Below are 19,218 nucleotides of genomic sequence, written 5' to 3'. Positions count from 1 at the left end.
CAGTGAGCTGAGATTGCATCACTGCACTGTATCCTGGGTGAGGTGACAGAGTGAGACTCTGTTTCAAAAAAAAAAAAAGCACAAGGACAAGCTTTTTTTTTTTTTTTTTTTTTTTTTTTTGAGACGGAGTCTTGCTCTGTTGCCCAGGCTGGAGTGCAGTGGCATGATCTCGGCTCACTGCAAGCTCTGCCTCCCAGGTTCATGGCATTCTCCTGCTTCAGCCTCCCGAGTAGCTGGGACTACGGGCGCCCGCCACCATGCCAGGCTAATTTTTTTTTTTTTTTCGTATTTTGAGTAGAGACAGGGTTTCACCATGTTAGCCAGGATGGTCTCAATCTCCTGACCTCGGGATCCACCCGCCTCGATCTCCCAAAGTGCTGGGATTACAGGCATGAGCCACCGCGCCCGGCCGCTTTTTTGACTCTTTATTTTATTATTATTATTTTTTTGAGACAGAGTTTTGCTCTTGTTGCCCAGGCTGGAGTGCAATGGCGCAATCTTGACTCACCACAACCTCTGCCTCCCAGGTTCAAGCAATTCTCCTGCCTCAGCCTCCTGAGTAGCTGGGATTATAGGCATGCACCACCACGCCTGGCTAATTTTGTATTTTTAGTAAAGAAAAGGTTTCTCCATGTTGGTCAGGTCTTGAATTCCCGACCTCAGGTGATCGGCCCTCTTTTTTGACTCTTTAAAGACTATGTTCAAAGTAATCAATAAAAATAAGTTCATTTAAAAAACTAGAAAGAAAATATGAAAATGTATATTAATCTCTAGTGGAAGCTCTAATTAAAGAGAATAACAAATGATGGTTAACAGAAGTGGGAAGGCACAATAAAGTTTTCCTCCTGATTAAGAAAAGAGAATCACCAGTCTGATTGTCCTCTCTTGCAGATCTAAGTCACAAAGATAATAAAGAACTCTAAAGAGAAGGAAATACCACCCTTTAGCAGGATACTTCAGTTGTTACGCATGTGAGACCTTTTATTATGATGGAAGCTAACAATAATTTCAGCTCTAAGAATTCAGGAAGTTGCACAAACTGGGGAAGTTGGTTATTAAATAAAGGAAGTATGGGGAACTCAACTGAATAGCTGGGCTGTCTTTGTAATTAGAGTAAATGATTACGTCTGGCATGCCAATTTGATATTTAGCTTCTCTAAAGCTCCAAAGTTTTGTTAACTGTGAACAGGTCCCAACAAATTTATAAAGATTCAGGATAAGTGAATGTTACTTAGGCCTGAGGAAAAAACAGGGTTAGACTAAAGAGCTACCGAAGCATCCTGCTAAAGGGTGATATTTTCTTCTCTTCAGAATTCTTTATTATCTTTGTGACTTAGAGCTGCAAGAGAGGACAATTACAGATTGGTGATTATCTTAATCAGCAGGAAAATTTATTTGTGCCTGACCACTTCTCTTAACCATTATTGACTGTTTTGTTGAAAATTTGTAAGAACCATACCCAGTGTCTATCTCTTTAAATCAGGATCTAAATAATATATCTGAACACTAAGATGATGCCAATATATTTCCTTAAAGTGTTTTCTAATTCCCATTTTGGAGGGGAAAAAGTAAAAACATGTGAATAATCTATATTTACTGACAGCCATATTTAGTGGAAGCCATTTGGATGATGAAATATTATTAATAAATACAAACATAACAGCAAAGACACTAATACTGAAGGTTTTCAATATGCCATGTACAGTCCTAAGCACTTTACATGCATTCATCCATAAATGTTCCCAACAATCATTTGAAGTGGATACCACTGTAATTCCTTGAGAGAGAAGCTGAGGCACAAAGAGTTGAGGAAAGGAGGTGAAAATATGGCCCAAGATGACAGAGCTGCCATGTGGCGGGGCAGGACTGCAAACCCGCATGCTCAATCACTCTGCTACATGACAGCGCACCTGGCAGCAGTGCCGCGGAGAAAATAACTACCAGAATCATACTAGCTTTGCAAATCCTAACCCTCAAGATAGCAAACTTCACAGTTTCAAGTATATAAGGTCAGCCTCACTCCAAAAAAAATCTTTCTCATGGACTCCAAGGTCAGCATAAGGAGAGGAACTCTGCATCCCACATGCACAGCCAGCATCCCCCACTGCGGCTAGCTGGGCTTCACAGGGACTGCTTTGTTCCTAGTTGATATCTTTGTTTAGTATGTGGAAAAGGGAGGTAGTGATGTTAATGAAATTCACGAATGATTATAACTTGAGGTGCTGCCAACATTAGGGATAACGGAAAAGCCATATGAAAGAAAATGAAGAACTTGGATTTTAATGAGTTTCAGTTTTTTAACCAGTGATTCTCAAACACCTCCACTCCACAACATCTTTATAGGCTACTGCAAGCCCCCTAAATCTCTTGTTCTACTACACTCAAACAAATAAAATAAAACAAATCCAAAAACACAGCTGGAGACACAGTGGCTCATGCCTGTAATCCCAGCACTATGGGAGGTTGACGTGGATGGATCACTTGAAGCCAGGAGTTTGACCAGCCTGGCCAACATGGCGAAACCCCGTCTCTACTAAAAATACAAAAATTAGCCAGGCATGGTGGCGTACGCTTGCAATCCCAGTTTCCTGGGAGACTGAGGCAGAATTGCTTAAACCCCGGGAGGAAGAGGTTGCAGTGAGCCAAGACTGTGTCACTACACTCCAGCCTGGGTGACAGAGCGAGACTCTGTCTCAAATAAAATAAATAAACAAAAATAATAATTAAATAAAAAATAATTTAAAAAACAGCACTGGAAAGCTTACAGTCAGCTGTGCTGGGCTGCCTCTATCAAATACCTGTGAATGAATCCCAGAGGGGAAGGAGTGAGAGAGCAGAAGTCAGGAAAGCTGTGCCTTAAGAACACCATGATGATCAAGGTTCTGGAGTACGTACAGAAAAAAAAAAAAAAAAAAAAAAAAAAGCTGCCCTAATACTGACTGAAGGCATAAAGAAGGAAGGGAAAGAAAACGGCAATTACTGCTGCATTGAAAGTAATCACTGCCCTAAGCATTCAGTGAAACTTATAATTCAGCTGATCACGGGTAAGAAATAAAGAAGCCAGGCGTCATTCATTTAATTTTCTTTATGTAGCTTTCAAAGAGTGAAAAACCACATAAATATTCTCTTTATGCTATCAAAAGAAACAGTTACCAGTAAAAAGAAAAGAGGGGCTTCGGATATCCAAGAAAATAATGGGTACTTCTCTGTCAGCCAAATTTAGGTAAGAAAACAAAACATTCCTCACACCTCCTAAAAACCCTGAGATGGGTGGTCCAGGTAGGAGAAGAACCACCTGAACTTCAGGTTTATTTTTCTCCTAAGTTTTCTACTGACATTTCACCTCAAGCCTATGCAAAGAAAAGCTGCAGAATCAGCAGAGCTGACTGACTTGTCAGGTTCTCACTAGTTTAGAAAAAGCCAAAGGCTTCCACGGAGAGTTGCCACCTGGCCTAAAGTTCTGGCAAGACAGGGCTGATCTTTCACATCCTCCAAGTGTCCTGAGAAAAGCTTGGTGGGCTAGGAGATGTGCCCTGTGTCTGGGGCACCAGCCAGTGACAGAGGCAAGGTGGAAACTCTTCCTCAGTTCTCCATTTTTTCCTTATTTATTTTTATTTTTATTTTATTTTATTTTGAGATGGAGTCTTGCTCTGTAATCCAGGCTGGAGTGCAGTGGCGTGATCTTGGCTCACTGCAACCTCCACCCCCCAGGTTCAAGCAATTCTCCTGCCTCAGCCTCCTGAGTAGCTGGGATTATAGGTGCACTCCACCACACCCAGCTAACTTTTATATTTTTAGTAGAGACAGGGTTTCACCATGTTGGTCAGGCTGGTCTCGAACTCCTGACCTCGTGATCCACCCGCCTTGGCCTCCCAAAGTGCTGGGATTACAGTCGTGAGCCACCGCACCCGGCCCATTTTTTCCTTATTTAACCCTAACAGATGTCTTGATGACATGATTAGGCAAGTCTTTGTGATAGGTGCTCCAGGCTAGCAGTGGCTTGGAAAAAGTGATCATTGTGAAATGAGCAAACATGACATGCAGGACTTAAAACTGTAGTGTCACATGGAAACCAAACAGAACTACTGTAAAACTCTTCCAAAGAATTCTTTCCTAAAATATGAAAATACACACATAAACACCTCTGCCAATAATTTCAGGGAGTTATCCAACCTAATCAGGCACCCTGTAGGGTTCTACACAGGGGTTAACTTGACATTAATCCCTCAGGTTAAAATCCTGTGTTTAGTGAGATATAACAGGACACTTGTTTTTTTAAATTTAGAGACAGGGTCTTACTCTGATAACCAGACTGGAGTGCAGTGGCATGATCATGGCTCACTGCAACCTTGAACTCCTGGCCTCAGATGATCCTCCTGCCTCAGGCTCCTGAGTAGCTGGGACCACAGGCAAGCACCACCACACCCTGCTAAAATATTAAAAAATGCTTCGTAGAGACAGGACCTTGCTATGTTGCCTAGGCTGGTCTTGAACTCCTGGTCTCAAGTAATCCTCCCCCATCTCAGTCTCCCACAGTGCTGGGATCACAGGTATAAGCCATTGTGCTCATCCTGGACATCTGTAAATAGAGGGAAAGCCTCTTAAAAATCTGTTTCTGCAATTAAAAGAGGTTTTTTTTTCTTTTTCTTTTCCTTTCTTTTCTTTCCTTCCTCCCTCCCTCTCTCTCTCCCTCCCCTGCTTCCTTCCTTCCTTCCTCTCTCTCTCTTTTTTTTTTTTTTTGAGACGGAGTTTCGCTCTTGCTGCCCAGGCTGGAGTGCAGTGGCGCGATCTCAGCTCAGTGCAACCTCCACCTCCCAGGTTCAAGCAACTCTCCTGCCTCAGCCTCCCGAGTAGCTGAGATTACAGGCATGCACCACCGCGCCCGGCTAATTTTGTGGTTTTAGTACAGACAGGGTTTCTCCATGTTGAGGCTGGTCTCGAACTCCTGACCTCAGGTGATCTGCCCACCTCACCCTCTCAAGGTGCTGGGATTACAGGTGTGAGTGACTGCACCCGGCTCATACACTGAATTTTTAATTTAATTTTTTTTTTTTTTTGAGATGGAGTTTCCCTCTTCTTTCCCAGGCTGGAGTGCAATGGCACAGTCTTGGCTCACTACAACCTTTGCCTCCCGGTTCAAGTGATTCTCCTGCCTCAGCCTCCCAAGTAGGTGGGATTACAGGGGACTGCCACTGCACCCGGCTAATTTTTGTATTTTTAGTAGAAACGGGGTTTCACCATGTTGGCCAGGCTTGTCTCGAACTCCTGACCTTAAATGATCTACCCTCCTCAGCCTATCAAAGTGTTGGGATTATAGGTGTGAGCCACTGCATGTGGCCTGAATTTTTAATTTTAGTTATTCTACTTTTTACTTTAAGACATTCCATTTCATTTTTCAAATCTATTAGATAATTGTTGTTTCCTTTTCCCTGAAGATATTTTCAAACTTATCTTGTATTTCTCTAAATATAATAAATATGGTTACTTCATAATTTGTATGTGACAATTCCAACATCTAAAGTCTTATGCTTGCTGGGCATGGTGACTCATGCCTGTAATCCCAGAATTTTGGGAGGCCAACGTGGGCAGATGATTTGAGGTTGGGAGTTCGAGACCAGCCTGGCCAACATGGTGAAACCCAGTCTCTACTAAAAAATCCAAAAATTAGCCAAGCATGGTGCTGGGCGCTTGTAATCCCAGCTATTCAGGAGGCCGAGGCACGAGAACTGCTTGAACCAGGGAGGTGGAGGCTGCGGTGAGCCAAAATCGCACCACTGTACTCCAGGCTGGGCGACAGAGCGAGACACTGCCTCAAAAAAAAAAAAAAAAAAAAAAAAATAGTGTTATGCTTGGTTATTTTGTGACTATGTACTAATTATTAGCCTTAAATAATTATATGGGAGAAGGAAGAAATGGGGAATTATTGCCTAATGTTACAGAGTTTCTGTGTGGGCTGATGAGAAAGTTTTAGAAATAGTGATAATGACTACATTATCAATACAACTAATGACACTGAATTGTAGATTTTTAAATAATTAAAATGGCCAACTTTATGTTGCTATACACGCGTGCATGCACACACACATAAAACCGCAATAAAATATTTTTTAATTATTAAAAAATTTAAAAATTAAAGTAAAAATAAAAAATGACAATGAGGATTCTTCGAGGTCTAGGATGAAGGGGCCTTCTTCCATAGGAGATATGCTTTCATTTCTGCAAGACTCTTATAGACACTACAGGTGTAGAAACATTTTAAATTCTAATTCCCTGCTTGAGATTTCCTGAATCCCAATAAAGCAAGTCAGCAGAAGAGGTCCATTCCGTGATCATAACCTCTCAAATACAGGTTTTCTTTTTCTTTTCCTTTTTTTCTTTTGAGACAGAGACTTACTCCGTCGCCCAGGCTGGAGTGCAGTGGCGTAATCTCGGCTCACTGTAACCTCTGCCTCCTGAGTTCAAGTGATTCTCCTGCCTCAGCCTCTCGAGTGGCTGGGATTACAGGTGCCTGCCACCACGCCTGGCTAATTTTTGTATTTTTAGTAGAGTCAGGGTTTTACCATATTGGCCAGGCTAGTCTCAAACTCCTGACCTCAGGTGATCCAACTGCCTCGGCCCCCCAAAGTGCTCAGATTACAGACATGAGCCACTGTGGCTGGCCTCAGATAGAGGTTTTCTTTCCTTATTCCCTCCTGCTCTGCTTAGTGCCAAGACAAGTCTACTCCCAGACCCTTGGGAACAGGTGAAGGTACTTGAAGGTACACCTGGAGGCGTATTCCTTAGCGGGTCTAAGCTTAATGTTGGAGGGCTTTCTGTTAGACTCCTACTTCAAACTTGGTCTGGGCTTCCATTTCTGCAACGTTGCCCTTCAAAGCCATGAAACCCACAGCTTAATTTCAAGCAAATGCCCTCACAGTAAATGCAGGTTCTTATGTTCAGTTCACCTCATAGAGTTCTGGTTTTCTCTTTAGATGCTGGCTTGGTTATTCCCTGTTTTCTTATGAGCTCTTTAATGCTTTTAAAGTGTTTTAAATATGTTACCCTATGTAATAGTTGTTTTTATTTTTGTTTTGTTTTTTTGAGACAGTCTCACCCCACTGCGCAGGCTGGAGTGCAGTGGTGCAATCTCAGCCCACTGCAACCTCCACCTCCTGAGTTCAAGCAATTCTCCTGCCTCACCCTCCCGAGTAGCTGGGATTACAGGTGCCCACCACCATGCCCAGCTAATTTTTGTATTTTTAGTAGAGATGGGGTTTCACCATGTTTGCCAGGCTGGTCTTGATCTCCTGACCTCAGGTAATCCTCCAGCCTCGGGCCTCCCAAAGTGTTGGGATTACAGGTGTGAGCCACCATGCCTGGCTTATATAATAGTTATTTTTAGCTGAGTTATCTCATTATTACTGGAAGTGGAAGGCAGATATCTTTTTTTTTTATAGAATATGTATAGTTTGAATTTAAGATTTAATGTTTTAATCTACCTGACAAATATGCTGCATGTTAAGGTTTCTTTGTATTACTAATAGTATATCAGACTTTCCACTGATAAATTCTATCATGCTAAACAAGTATATTCACTCCTGAATCTTTCTCCTTTATACTATTGTCTCACTGAGTAATATAAATTGAATTTATTTTCACATTTTCACGTACAATTTTTGACCCAGTGACCCAACTGATCGTCTCAGCATCTTAATAAGTGCTGCAAGTAACAGCTTCTAATAAGTATGAGTGAAAGATCAAACACCACTGTGCCAATGCAGTCACAGTGAGGAGCAGAGCAGAGTTGCTCTATGAGCTGTCATTTTCCTTGTATGTCCCCTGTTATGAATGGCATCTGAACAGATATATCCCGGATGAAATTCTGCTCCTAGCTTAACCATTTGATTGCTGAATTGCAAGACAAATAATAGATACATTCAATTTTATCTAATTAGTATACTCTGACTTAATAATTTTGCAAACTGAATCACTTTACAAACTAAATATAGAGAAGTTATTATTATGGTCTGGTTTCCAAGCAACGATTTCATTAAGAAAAGCTCCACTTGGGAAAAACATCTGTTTGTCAGTTAGGTTTCTGCTGTCATATAATTTCACAGTGAAAAAGCCATGGTCACTCTGTGCTTTAGTAATCCCTAGTTGTGAAAAGGTCAACGGGGGGTACTACACCGAAGGAAGCCATCTGTTTCAATCTGTACTAGTCTCTGAACCTTGTTATCATGAAACAATTCAGTTTCCCTAAACAGCCTTGTAATTTTAAAAACATTCTCTTCTTATTATAAAAGCAATACATGTTCATATTAGAAAACATGAAAAATATAAAAGACACAAAGAAGAAAATAAAAATCACCTGAGTTTTTGATGCCTTCATGTTAGATCTCATTTGAAAATGGATTCCACCGCTAAAAAATTACTTAAAACCCACTGGCCTAAAATAATGCCATATGGTTTTTTACCTTTTTAATCTGCAATTAGGATGTTTTTCATAATGGTTAAGGGCTGTGTGTTGGACAACCAAGCTCAGAAATTTGTACAGATATCCAAACATTCTCATTGCATTTTATGAAAGTAGGCTTAAGGAGAGACTGAATTCTCCATCAGTGGTGAAGAGGTGAGGAAGGGTGTGTGTGTGGCATGACACATGAAATGTGGTATAAAACTTTCTCGCTAGGCACGTACATAGCCTGACAGTGAGTTCTCAAAACTTTTTTTTTCTTTCGAGCAGCAGAACTTTGTTTTTCCATGAAATCTTAAGAGAGGGCTTGATGAAAGAGAGAAAAGGAGAGCCATCTGGTTAGAGTGGGTTGCCTGGTGCTCCAAACCCACTCACCCATGCCCCTCCTTACTGATCCTAAGGGTCTGGAGGGCACAGGCGTTCATGCAGTTCTTGCCTCCTGCTCCTCCCTGCTGTAGTCCTGCTGCTTTGCTGTTTCGCATCCTACAACACTCTTTCCTTCTTCCTTTTTTTTTTTTTGAGATGGAGTCTTGCTCTGTTGCTCAGGCTGGAGTGTAGTGGCACGATCTCAGCTCACTGCAACCTCTGCTTCCTGGGTTGAAGCAATTCTCCTGCCTCAGCCTCCCAAGTGGCTGGGATTACAGGCACGCACCACCACACCCGGCTAACTTTTCTTTTTTTTTTGTATTTTTAGTAGAGACGAGGTTTCACCATGTTGGCCAGGCTGGTCTCGAACTCCTGACCTCAAGTGATCCGTCCACCTCGGCCTCCGAAAGTGCTGGGATTACAGACATGAGCCACTGTGCCTGGTCTCCTCCCTTCTTTACTAGGTTAATTCCTAACTACCCACAGATCCTCACTGATGGGTTACTGCCTCGTTCCCTCGCTGTCAGGGAAAACGTCCCTAAAACATGTTTAGTGAAGCAATTAAATACATCTTAATTTCATGGTTTCTGGGGCTCATTTCAAGTCCTTCTCCTCCTACTCATATAGACTAGCTGTCACAAAGGCAGGTTTCACGACCAAGAAGACAGTATGAGATACCTCTAGGTAGAGTCAGTTGCTTAAATGTCTACTTTACAAGCTATTAAGGAGGTGTAAGTATCTTCCCTACAGAACGGCTATTTAAATTTTGTCCTGGAGCCACCCTTTATCTAGTAAAGTTGGAATCTGAAGGCAAATTAAGGAGGATGGAGTTAGTGAGAGAACACCATGTACCTTTTATTTAGAGCACCTGTGTCAAAACCATGTTTTACATTTGTGTGATTTTGTATCATTTGCTCTTCTCCAACTGTAAACTCCATGAAGGCAAGACATGACTGTTTTTCTCAGTGTTGTACCTTGCACAGCACCCTCAAACATAGCAGTGCTCAATAAATATCTGTTGAGGCGGGTGCAGTGGCTCACGCCTATAATCCCAGCACTTTGGGAGGCCGAGGCAGGTGTATCACCTGAGGTCATGAATTTGAGATCAGCCTGGCCAACATGGCGAAACCCTGTCTCTGCTAAATACAAAAAACTAGCCGGGCGTGGTGGTGCGTGCCTGTAATCCCAGTTACTCAGGAAGCCGAGGCAGGAGAATCGCTCGAACCTGGGAGGCAGAGGTTGCAATGAGCCAAGATTGTGCCACTGGACTCCAGCTTGGGAGACAGAGCAAGACTCCGTCTCACACACACAAAATTAATAATAATAATAATAATAATAATAATACCTGTTGAGTGAATGAACATTTTAAGCCATTAACAACAACAACAAAAAGAAAACCCTAATTGCCAAAGATAATATTTTACAATTCTCTTTTTGTCCCTATTTAAAGGTTATCAATAGTGGAAAAAAAAGTTGAACACAAAGTACAAAAGTGATTCTAAAACAGCTTTCTCCTAAGAAACACCTTAGCAATCATGTCCCAGCAGGTGGACAGAGAGATGACCTAATGAGGTCTTTGGCAGCTCAAGGGGTTGTGATTCATTCCCTGAGGCTCAATTCATTCCCAACCTTCAATCCTCCTCTGGGGCAGCAGAGATACCACAAGGTCAGGAAGCACAAAAGCCTAATGTAAAAATCTAAAAATGTGTTGCCCAAACTGTACAGACACCATTTAAGTTTACCTTCCACCACTGCCTAGTTCTCAACGTGACCTGAGAGGGGGTAATTGATGCTTCATTCAGTTAAAAATTGTAAAGTTATGATTCACCAACAAAAGGAACTATGTCAGTGTTAATAAAAAATATAATTGGGCTTACTAAGTGTGTGAACAGCTTCAAGTATCATCTTAATCACATCTGGTGAGATTAGGAATTTTAATTTGTATTTGAGATGAAGGGTGACATAGGCTGCTTGCTCTTTAGTTGGGGAGGGAAACACAAAAGCAGGGTGCACCTCTAGCTGATACTGCAATAAAGCTCCAGTAAAAACCATGGATTACTTAGAGAGTGTGGGATGCTGTACTTAAGGGGAAGTCTGAAGAGGGACTTGCTGTTTTACTTACAAGCTCTCTCACTACTCTATCCTCCTTAACTTGCCTTCAAATTCCAACTTTACTAGAGAAAGGGTGGCTCCAGGGCAAAATTTAAATCGCTGTTCTGCAGGGAAGGTACTTAGACCTCCTTAATAGCTTGTAAAGTGGACATTTAAGCAACTGACTCTACCTGGAGGTATCTCATGTTGCCTTCTTGGTCATGAATCCTGCCTTTGTGACAGCTAGTCTATATGAATAGGAGGTGAGGGACTTTAAAGGAGCCCCAGAAGCCATGAAATTAAGAAGTATTTAATTGCTTCACTACAAATGTCATGATCCATGGTTCCATGGTTTAATTTTACCATCCGTAAGAGCAAAGGCCGGCCAGGTGTGGTGGCTCATGCCTGTAATCTCAGCACTTTGGGAGGCCGAGGCGTGTGGATCACAAGGTCAGGAGATCGAGACCATCCTAGCTAACACGGTGAAACCCCGTCTCTACTAAAAATACAAAAAATTAGCTGGGCGTGGTGGCGGGTGCCTGTAGTCCCAGCTACTCAGGAGGCTGAGGCAGGAGAATGGTGTGAACCCGGAAGGCAGAGTTTGCAGTGAGCTGAGATCACGCCACTGCACTCTAGCTTAGGCGATAGAGCGAGACTCCGTCTCAAAAAAAAAAAAAAAAGAACAGAGGCCATGGTGTTTTGACAAAGGTGAGAAAATGCAATGGAAAAAGGAAGGAAGTACAGAGGCATAAATAAGGGCCTTGGCGTTGGAGTTGAATCCAGCCTCTATTACATACTGGTTGGCCAAGCAGTAACCTCTTAGCCCTGGTTTCTTTGTCTGAAAAATGGGAGATGAAGATACTGACTCCTATACCTTGCCTTCATGCCCATTTTGCTCCACTAACAGCCTGAACTGCTTCCCTTCCGTTATACTTTATATTTGCCCCCCACCCCGCCTTTTTTTTTTGAGACAGGGTCTCTGTCACCCAGGCTGGAGTGCAGTTGTATGATCACAGCTTGCTGCAGTCTTGACCTCTTGGGCTCAAGTGATTCTCCTGCTTCAGCCTCCAGAGTAGCTGGGACTACAGGCATGCGCCACCACACCCAGCTAATTTTAAAAATTTTTATAGAGACAGGATTTTGCCATGTTGTCCAGGCTGGTCTTAAACTACTGGGCTCAAGTGATTGTCCACATCGACCTCCCAAAGTGCTGGGATTACAGGCAGCAGCCACAGCACCTGTTCTGGCCCCACTCTTGAACATCTTCCTACCTTTGCTTTTCCCTCAGCTTCAATCCCCTCACACTCATTTGAGTGTCTAAATCCTGCCCACCCATCTTTCATAGTCCTGAGAGCTCCACAACAAACAATAGTACTGTTCTGAGTTTTTAACGTTATTTTTAAATTTTTTAAATTTACTTTTTTTTTGAGACAGAGTCTTGCTCTATTGCCCAGGCTGGAGTGCAACAGTGCCACATCAGCTCACTGCAACCTCCGCCTCCCAGGCTCAAGCGATTCTCCTGCCTCAGCCTCCTGAGCAGCTGAGATCACAGGTGCCCGCCACCACACCTGGCTAATTTTAGTATTTTTAGTAGAGATGGGGTTTCACCATGTTGGCCAAGCTGGTCTCGAACTCCTGAACTCGTGATCGACCCACCTCAGCCTCCCAAAGTGCTGGGACTACAGGTGTGAGCCACCGCGCCCATCCTAAATTTTTTTTTAAGACAGAGTCTCGCTCTGTTGCCCAGGCTGGAATACAGTGGCTCGATCTCGGCTCACTGCAACCTCTGCCTCCCAGGTTCAAGCGATTCTCCTGCCTCAGCCTCCAGAGTAGCTGGGATTATAGGAACCCATACTATGTCCAGCTAATTTCGTATTTTTAGTAGAGATGGGGTTTCACCATGTAGGACCAGGCTGGTTTCAAACTCCTGACCTCAGGTGATCTGCTTGCCTCGGCCTCCCAAAGTGCTGGGATTACAGGCATGAGCCACCAGGTGTGGCCTTTAATTTTTTTAAGTGTACAATTCAGTTAGTTTTGGTATATTTACCAGGCTGTGCAATAATCCCCACTATCTAATTCCAAGACATTTTCATCTCCTCACAAAGAAACCTCATATCCATTATCAGTCACTCCTCACTCCTCCATCCCCCGCATCCTCTGACAACTATTACTCTACTTTCTGAATGTCTGTTTTGGACATTTCATTCATATAGGAATCATACAACACATGGCCTTTTATGTCTGGCTTCTTTTCCTTACCATATTTTCTTATTTTTTTTTTTTAAAGTACAATTTCCATGTTATTTTTCTCCAGAGAATAGCCTGTCTTCAGTCTTTAAGAACTCAGCTCCTTACACGGGCTTTGGTGGGGGACGTGGGGCAGCACCCGCAGGTCTAAATCGGGGTGGGGGTGTTCGGTCCTTGCGGGCTTCACGAGATCGATTCCTGACTACTTTGCTGTGAATTGCACAACTCACACAGTAATGTAGCTTCACATACAGCTTGGGAAGCACATAGGCATCGAAGACGCTCGCTTCAGAAATGTCCCCGACTGCTGCAGCCTCCACTATGTTTCGAATGACGAATTTCTTAATGGCCTTGTCCTTGGGCACGCATTGGGCACAGTTAGTGCAGCGAATAGGCTGCACGTGGCTGCGGCCCTTTTTGGCACGACCATTGTTCCTTCTCTTCTTTGTCATCTTGGAGGCACGGACTGGAGAGAGCCCTTACCATATTTTCAAATTCATTCATGTTGCAGTATGAATCAATAGTTCATTCCTTTTTATTGCCAAATAATATTCCACTGTGTACATATATCAGATGTTATGAATCCATTCATCAGGCGGTAGATATTAATATGTATGTTGTTTCCATTTTTCAGCTATTATAAATAATGCCTATATATATATAAACTTTTGTGTGGACATATGTTTTCATTTCTCATGGGTATATACCTAGGAGTGGAACTGATAGGTCACATGATAACCATGTTTAACCTTTTGAAAATGGCCAGACTATTTTTCAAAGCAACTGTACCATTTTACATTTCTACCGGCAACATTTCTTCACATCCTCATAATTTGTATTATTTTAAAGTAAGCTTTTTTTTTTTTTCTTTGAGACAGAGTTTCGCTCGTCTCCCAAGCTAAAGTGCAATGGTACAATCTCGGCTCACTGCAACCTCTGCTTCCCGGGTTCAAGCGATTCTCCTGCCTCAGCCTCCCAAGTAGCTGGGATTACAGGCACCGACAATCATGCCCGGCTAATTTTTGTCTTTTTAGTGGAGACAAAGTTTCACCATTTTGGCCAGGCTGGTCTGAAACTCCTGACCTCTAGTGATCTGCCTGCCTCGGCCTCCCAAAGTGCTGGGATTACAGGTGTGAGCCATCATGCCTGGCCAAGGTAAGCTATTTTTAAATGTCATTTATTGGCACCAGAAATACAACAGATCTCAAAAGTTCTATACAGAAAGCTACGTGCTTACTTAACTCACGCTCTCAGTAAACTGGATAAATCCCAGGATTGATTTCTTTCTTTCTTTCTTTTTGAGACGGAGTTTCACTATTGTTGCCCAGGCTAGAGTGCAATGGCGCGATCTCGGCTTACCACAACCTGCCCCTCCCAGGTTCAAGCGTTTCTCCTGCCTCAGCCTCCCAAGTAGCTGGGATTAGAGGCATGCACCACCACGCTCAGCTAATTTTGTATTTTTAGTAGAGACAGGGTTTCTCCATGTTGGTCAGGCTGGTCTCGAACTCCCGACCTCAGGTGATCCGCCCACCTTGGCCTCCCAAAGTGCTGGGATTACAGGCGTGAGCCACCGCACCCGGCCACCCAGGATTGATTTCTGAAGCCTCTTTCCTAATGCTCCTAAAACAATGCTGATACTTTCAATGCTGAAACACTAATGATTGTCTGCAGGAAGAAGGGTGGGCAGTGTGTGAGGTAATACATACTCACAGTCCATGTGAAAGATGAGTTTCAAAGATACACACAGAGATTGCTTAAAAATTAACACTTGACACATTGCCAAGTTAGCAAAAATAAAACAAAAATCAAGCATGAGGTCAGCATACTATTAAGTTATAAACAGGGTTGATATATAGTGAAACAATTTTCCAAAGGTAGGCCTGGTTCTCCTATACTTAAGACCACTAGGAAACTCAGCCCTTGCATCTTGAGAACAGAAAGAATGAGGGCACTATGATTGATTATTTTTCCCTGTGGCAAAAATATAGACTTCAGAGCCAGAGGCACAAATCCAAATCCTGATGTATTCATGAGGTATCTGAGTCACTGTGGGCCAGTTACTTAACATCCTTAAGCCTCAGTTCCCTCATCTGTAAAATGGGGAGAATAATTCCTAACTTGCAGGGTTGCTGTGACTAGCACATAAATACTCAATAAATGCTAACTTGTCATAATAAATGACAATAGTTACTTACTGTCATTTCTCTTTACATCCGAGGCAATCTTGGAAAGTGAAAATAGCTAACAGTGAAGTAGCCGGTTCATCTTTTACTTACATGTAAGTACTAAATTGTTAAATATTCTGATGCAAATTTGAATGTATCAATCTTTGATTGATAGAGGAAACCACTGGACAGATATTCAAAAAATGAAGCTAGTGTAAAACTCAAGTGTTGTGGGCTTTGAAATGCAATCTCTGGCTTGGGAGAGGGAAAGAAGGCATCATATATATATATATATATATATATATATATATATATATATATCAGCTGCACTGTAGTAAGATAAGGTACAAGAGACTGGGAATCCCTGTAAAATGGCTTGATCCCAGCTCCATCACTCTCCCAACTTTTGTGACTGTAGGCAAGTCAATTCTTCAGTTATAAAAGATGGGTTGTAGTCTGGGCGTGATGGCTCACACCTGTAATCCCAGCACTTTGGGAGGCCGGGGCAGGCGGATCACCTGAGGTCAGGAGTTTCAGACCAGTCTGGCCAACATGGTGAAACCCCATCTCTACTAAAAATACAAAAATTAGCTGGGCATGTTGGCGTGTGCCTGTAGTCCCAGCTACTTGGGAGGCTGAGGCAGAAGAATTTCTTGAACCCAGGAGGCAGAGCGTGCAGTGAGCTGTGATCACGCCACTGCACTCCAGCCTGGGCGACAGAGTGAGACTCTGTTTCAAAAAAAAAAAAAAAAAAAAAAAAGGGTTTTAATATCTAGTCTTATTATATTTCAGGCTTGTTGACAGAATCAAAGCTTTCTAGATAATTAAGCATTATTTAATTTTAATAAATATTATTGACAATCATAATACATCTTTTTAATTTTTTTTTTGAGACGGAGTCTTACTCTGTCGCCAGGCTGGAGTACAGTGGCACAATCTTGGCTCACCGCAACCTTCGACTCCCTGGTTCAAGCGATTCTCTTGCTTCAGCCTCGTGAGTAGCTGGGATTGTAGGCACACGCCACCATGCCTAGCTAATTTTTGTAATTTTAGTAGAGATGGTTTCACCATGTTGGCCAGGATGGTCTTGATTTCCTGACCTCGTGATCCGCCTGCCTCGGCCTCCCAAAGTGCTGGGATTACAGGCGTGAGCCACTGCGCCCAGCCTTTAAATTTTAAAGATAGAACAACATGGCCAATTTCTATCATCATTTGAAAGCTCTAGAGAAGTAACCTAGTATACTGGGGGAAAAATAAGATTAAGATTAAGATTAAGAGGCCAAGAACATGGTTCAAATTATTTGCTGTGTAATCTTGAAAAAGGAATTTAACTCACGTAGGCCTCAGAATTTTCACCTATAAAATGGGGATATCTCACATCACATCCAAAAATTAGCTCGAAGTGGATCACAGACTTAAATGTAAGAGTGAAATCTGTACGACTATTGGAAGTAAACACAGAAATAAATCTTCATTATCTTGGGCTAGGCAACAATTTGTTAGAAATAATATCAAAAGTGCAAGCAATGAAAGAGAAATTAGGTGGGGTACAGTGGCTTACACCTGTAATCTCAGCATTTTGGGAGGCTGATACAGGCAGATTACTTGACCCCAGGAGTTTGAGACCAGCCTGGGCAACATGGCAAAATCTTGTCTCTACAAGAAATACAAAAATTAGCTGGGCATGGTGGTGTGCACCTGTAGTCCTGGCTACTTGCTACTTGGGAGGCTGAGGTGGGAGGCCAAGGCTGTAGTAAGCCTGGGGATATCAAGGCCACAGTGAGCCAAGATCGCACCACTACACACCAACTTGGGTGAGAGTAAGACCCTGTGTTAAAAGAAAAGAAAAGGCCGGGCGCGGTGGCTCACGCCCGTAATCCCCCCACTTTGGGAGGCTGAGGTGGGCGGATCACGAGGTCAAGAGATCAAGACCATCCTGGCTAACACAGTGAAACCCTGTCTCTACTTAAAAAATACAAAAAAATTAGCCAGGCATTGTGGTGGGAGCCTGTAGTCCCAGCTACTCGGGAGGCTGAGGCAGGACAATGGCGTGAACCCGGGAGGTGGAGCTTGCAGTGAGCCGAGATCGTGCCACTGCACTCCAGCCTGGGCGACAAAGCAAGACTCAGTGTCAAAAAAAAAAAAAAAGAAGAAGAAACAGAAATTAGACTTCATTGAAAGTAAAAACTTCTGTGTTTCAAATGACACCATTATGTAAGAGAAAAGACAATCCACAGGATGGCAGAAAATATCTGCAAATCATGTATCTGATAAAGGACTTTTCTCCAGAATGTATAAAGAACTGTTATAACTCAATGATAGGAAGGAAAAAAAAAATTAAAAATGGGCAAAGAGGCTGGGTGCAGTGGCTCACGCCTATAATCCTAGCATTTTGGGAGGCCAAGGCGGGGGATCATCTGAGGTCAGGAGTTCGAGACCAGCCTGGCCAACATGGCTAAACCCTGTCTCTACTAAAAATACAAAAATTAACTGGGTGTGGTGATAGGCATCTGTAATCGCAGCTACTCAGGAGGCTGGGGCAGGAGAATCACTTGAACCTGGGAGGTGGAGGTTGCAGTGAGCCAAGATCATGCCACTGCACTCCAGCCTGGGCAGCAGAGTGAGACTCCACCTCAAAAAAAAAAAAAAGGCAAAGAATCTGAATAGACACTTCTCTAATGAAGATTTACAAATGGGCAATGAACTCATAAAAAGATCTTCAACATCACTAGTCATGAGTGAAGTGCAAATCAAATCACAATGAGATACCCCTTCACACCCATTAGGGTGGCTATGTGAAAGCTGATCAAACAAATTTGGTCATTCTTGTCATACCCAACTAAGAGTTGAGAGGCCAGGGAAACAAAGCATGCAGTGCACATAATATTGCCCCAAAAGTATAATTCCCTACAAGCCCAGCTGCTGAAACTCCCTATTGTGACCTAAAACCAAGAAATTAAAAAAAAAATAAAAATAAAAAAGAAATTTAAAAAAGTAACCTAAAACCAGTTTTATCTTAGCTACTGAAACAAACTTGCTGCAACTCTAAGACTAGTTTTACCCACCACTGTCACTCCTCAGAGCTTGTCAGCTGCTCAGAACTTTACAGTGCCAATGAACTTTCTTTCTGGAACAGTATGTAACATTTCCCCTTTTTATAAAATCTCCAAACTTCTTCCTCTTCTTCTTCTTTTTTGTTTTTGAGACAGAGTCTCGCCCTGTCACCCAGGCTGGAGTGCAGTGGCCTGATCTCAGCTCACTGCAACCTCTACCTCCTGGGTTCAAGTGATTCTCCTGCCTCCAGAGTAGCTGGGATTACAGGTGTGCACAACCACACCTGGCTAATTTTTGTATTTTTAGTAACCATGGGGTTTCACCATGTTGGCCAGGCTGGTCTCGAACTCCTGACCTCAAGTGATCTGCCTGCCTCAGGTGTGAGCCACCGTGCCCGGCCAAACCTCTAAACTTATCTTTGTTCTTCAGACATATGGAAGACCACCCTGTCTGTGTATGCCCTGAATTGCAATTCTTGCTTCTGCAAAAATGTTTTAAATTTAGAGATTTGTCCTTATATTTTATTTGATTTTGACATATGTGGTGTCAGAAGTGGGATTCCAAACCTGACTCACCTTGGGAAAAATCATCGGCCCTTGGAACTATGACATAAGGTACTCACATTGAGGGCCTTTGAGCATCCTCTCTCCCACGAGTCAGCTAGGTGTTCCCTGGTGAGTCTCCTGGATAGCACTCCTGCTTTGGGTAAAGTTCTGTTTTGTTTGGGATTTGCTTAGAGAAGGGTCTTTCCTCCTCTTGTTTGGAGGGGGGTCTCTCTCTGGTTGGGAGATCATCTGTTGGGGAGGACTCTTTTCCTCCTGGCAGACCTCAACTGTGAGG

At 42.8% G+C, this 19,218-nt stretch overlaps 2 protein-coding genes across 4 annotated transcripts in view; both read right to left on the bottom strand.

Annotated features, from left to right (window-relative positions):
• The window catches only part of TANGO6 (transport and golgi organization 6 homolog), a 242,128-nt gene that overhangs the window by 122,194 nt on the left and 100,716 nt on the right, over nucleotides 1-19,218 (bottom strand). The gene's annotated exons all lie outside the window — the stretch shown is intronic.
• Nucleotides 12,639-14,129, bottom strand: LOC100982190 (small ribosomal subunit protein eS26-like). Its single transcript, XM_008967259.5, has one exon. The coding sequence runs from the start codon at nucleotides 13,609-13,611 to the stop codon at nucleotides 13,264-13,266; it is 348 nt and encodes a 115-aa protein (XP_008965507.1). The 5' UTR covers nucleotides 13,612-14,129; the 3' UTR covers nucleotides 12,639-13,263.

Source organism: Pan paniscus, chromosome 18 (genome assembly GCF_029289425.2).
Source record: "Pan paniscus chromosome 18, NHGRI_mPanPan1-v2.0_pri, whole genome shotgun sequence".
Classification (NCBI taxonomy): domain Eukaryota; kingdom Metazoa; phylum Chordata; class Mammalia; order Primates; family Hominidae; genus Pan; species Pan paniscus.
Note: the sequence above shows the minus strand (reverse complement) of the source record. Positions and strands in the feature narration are given on the sequence as shown.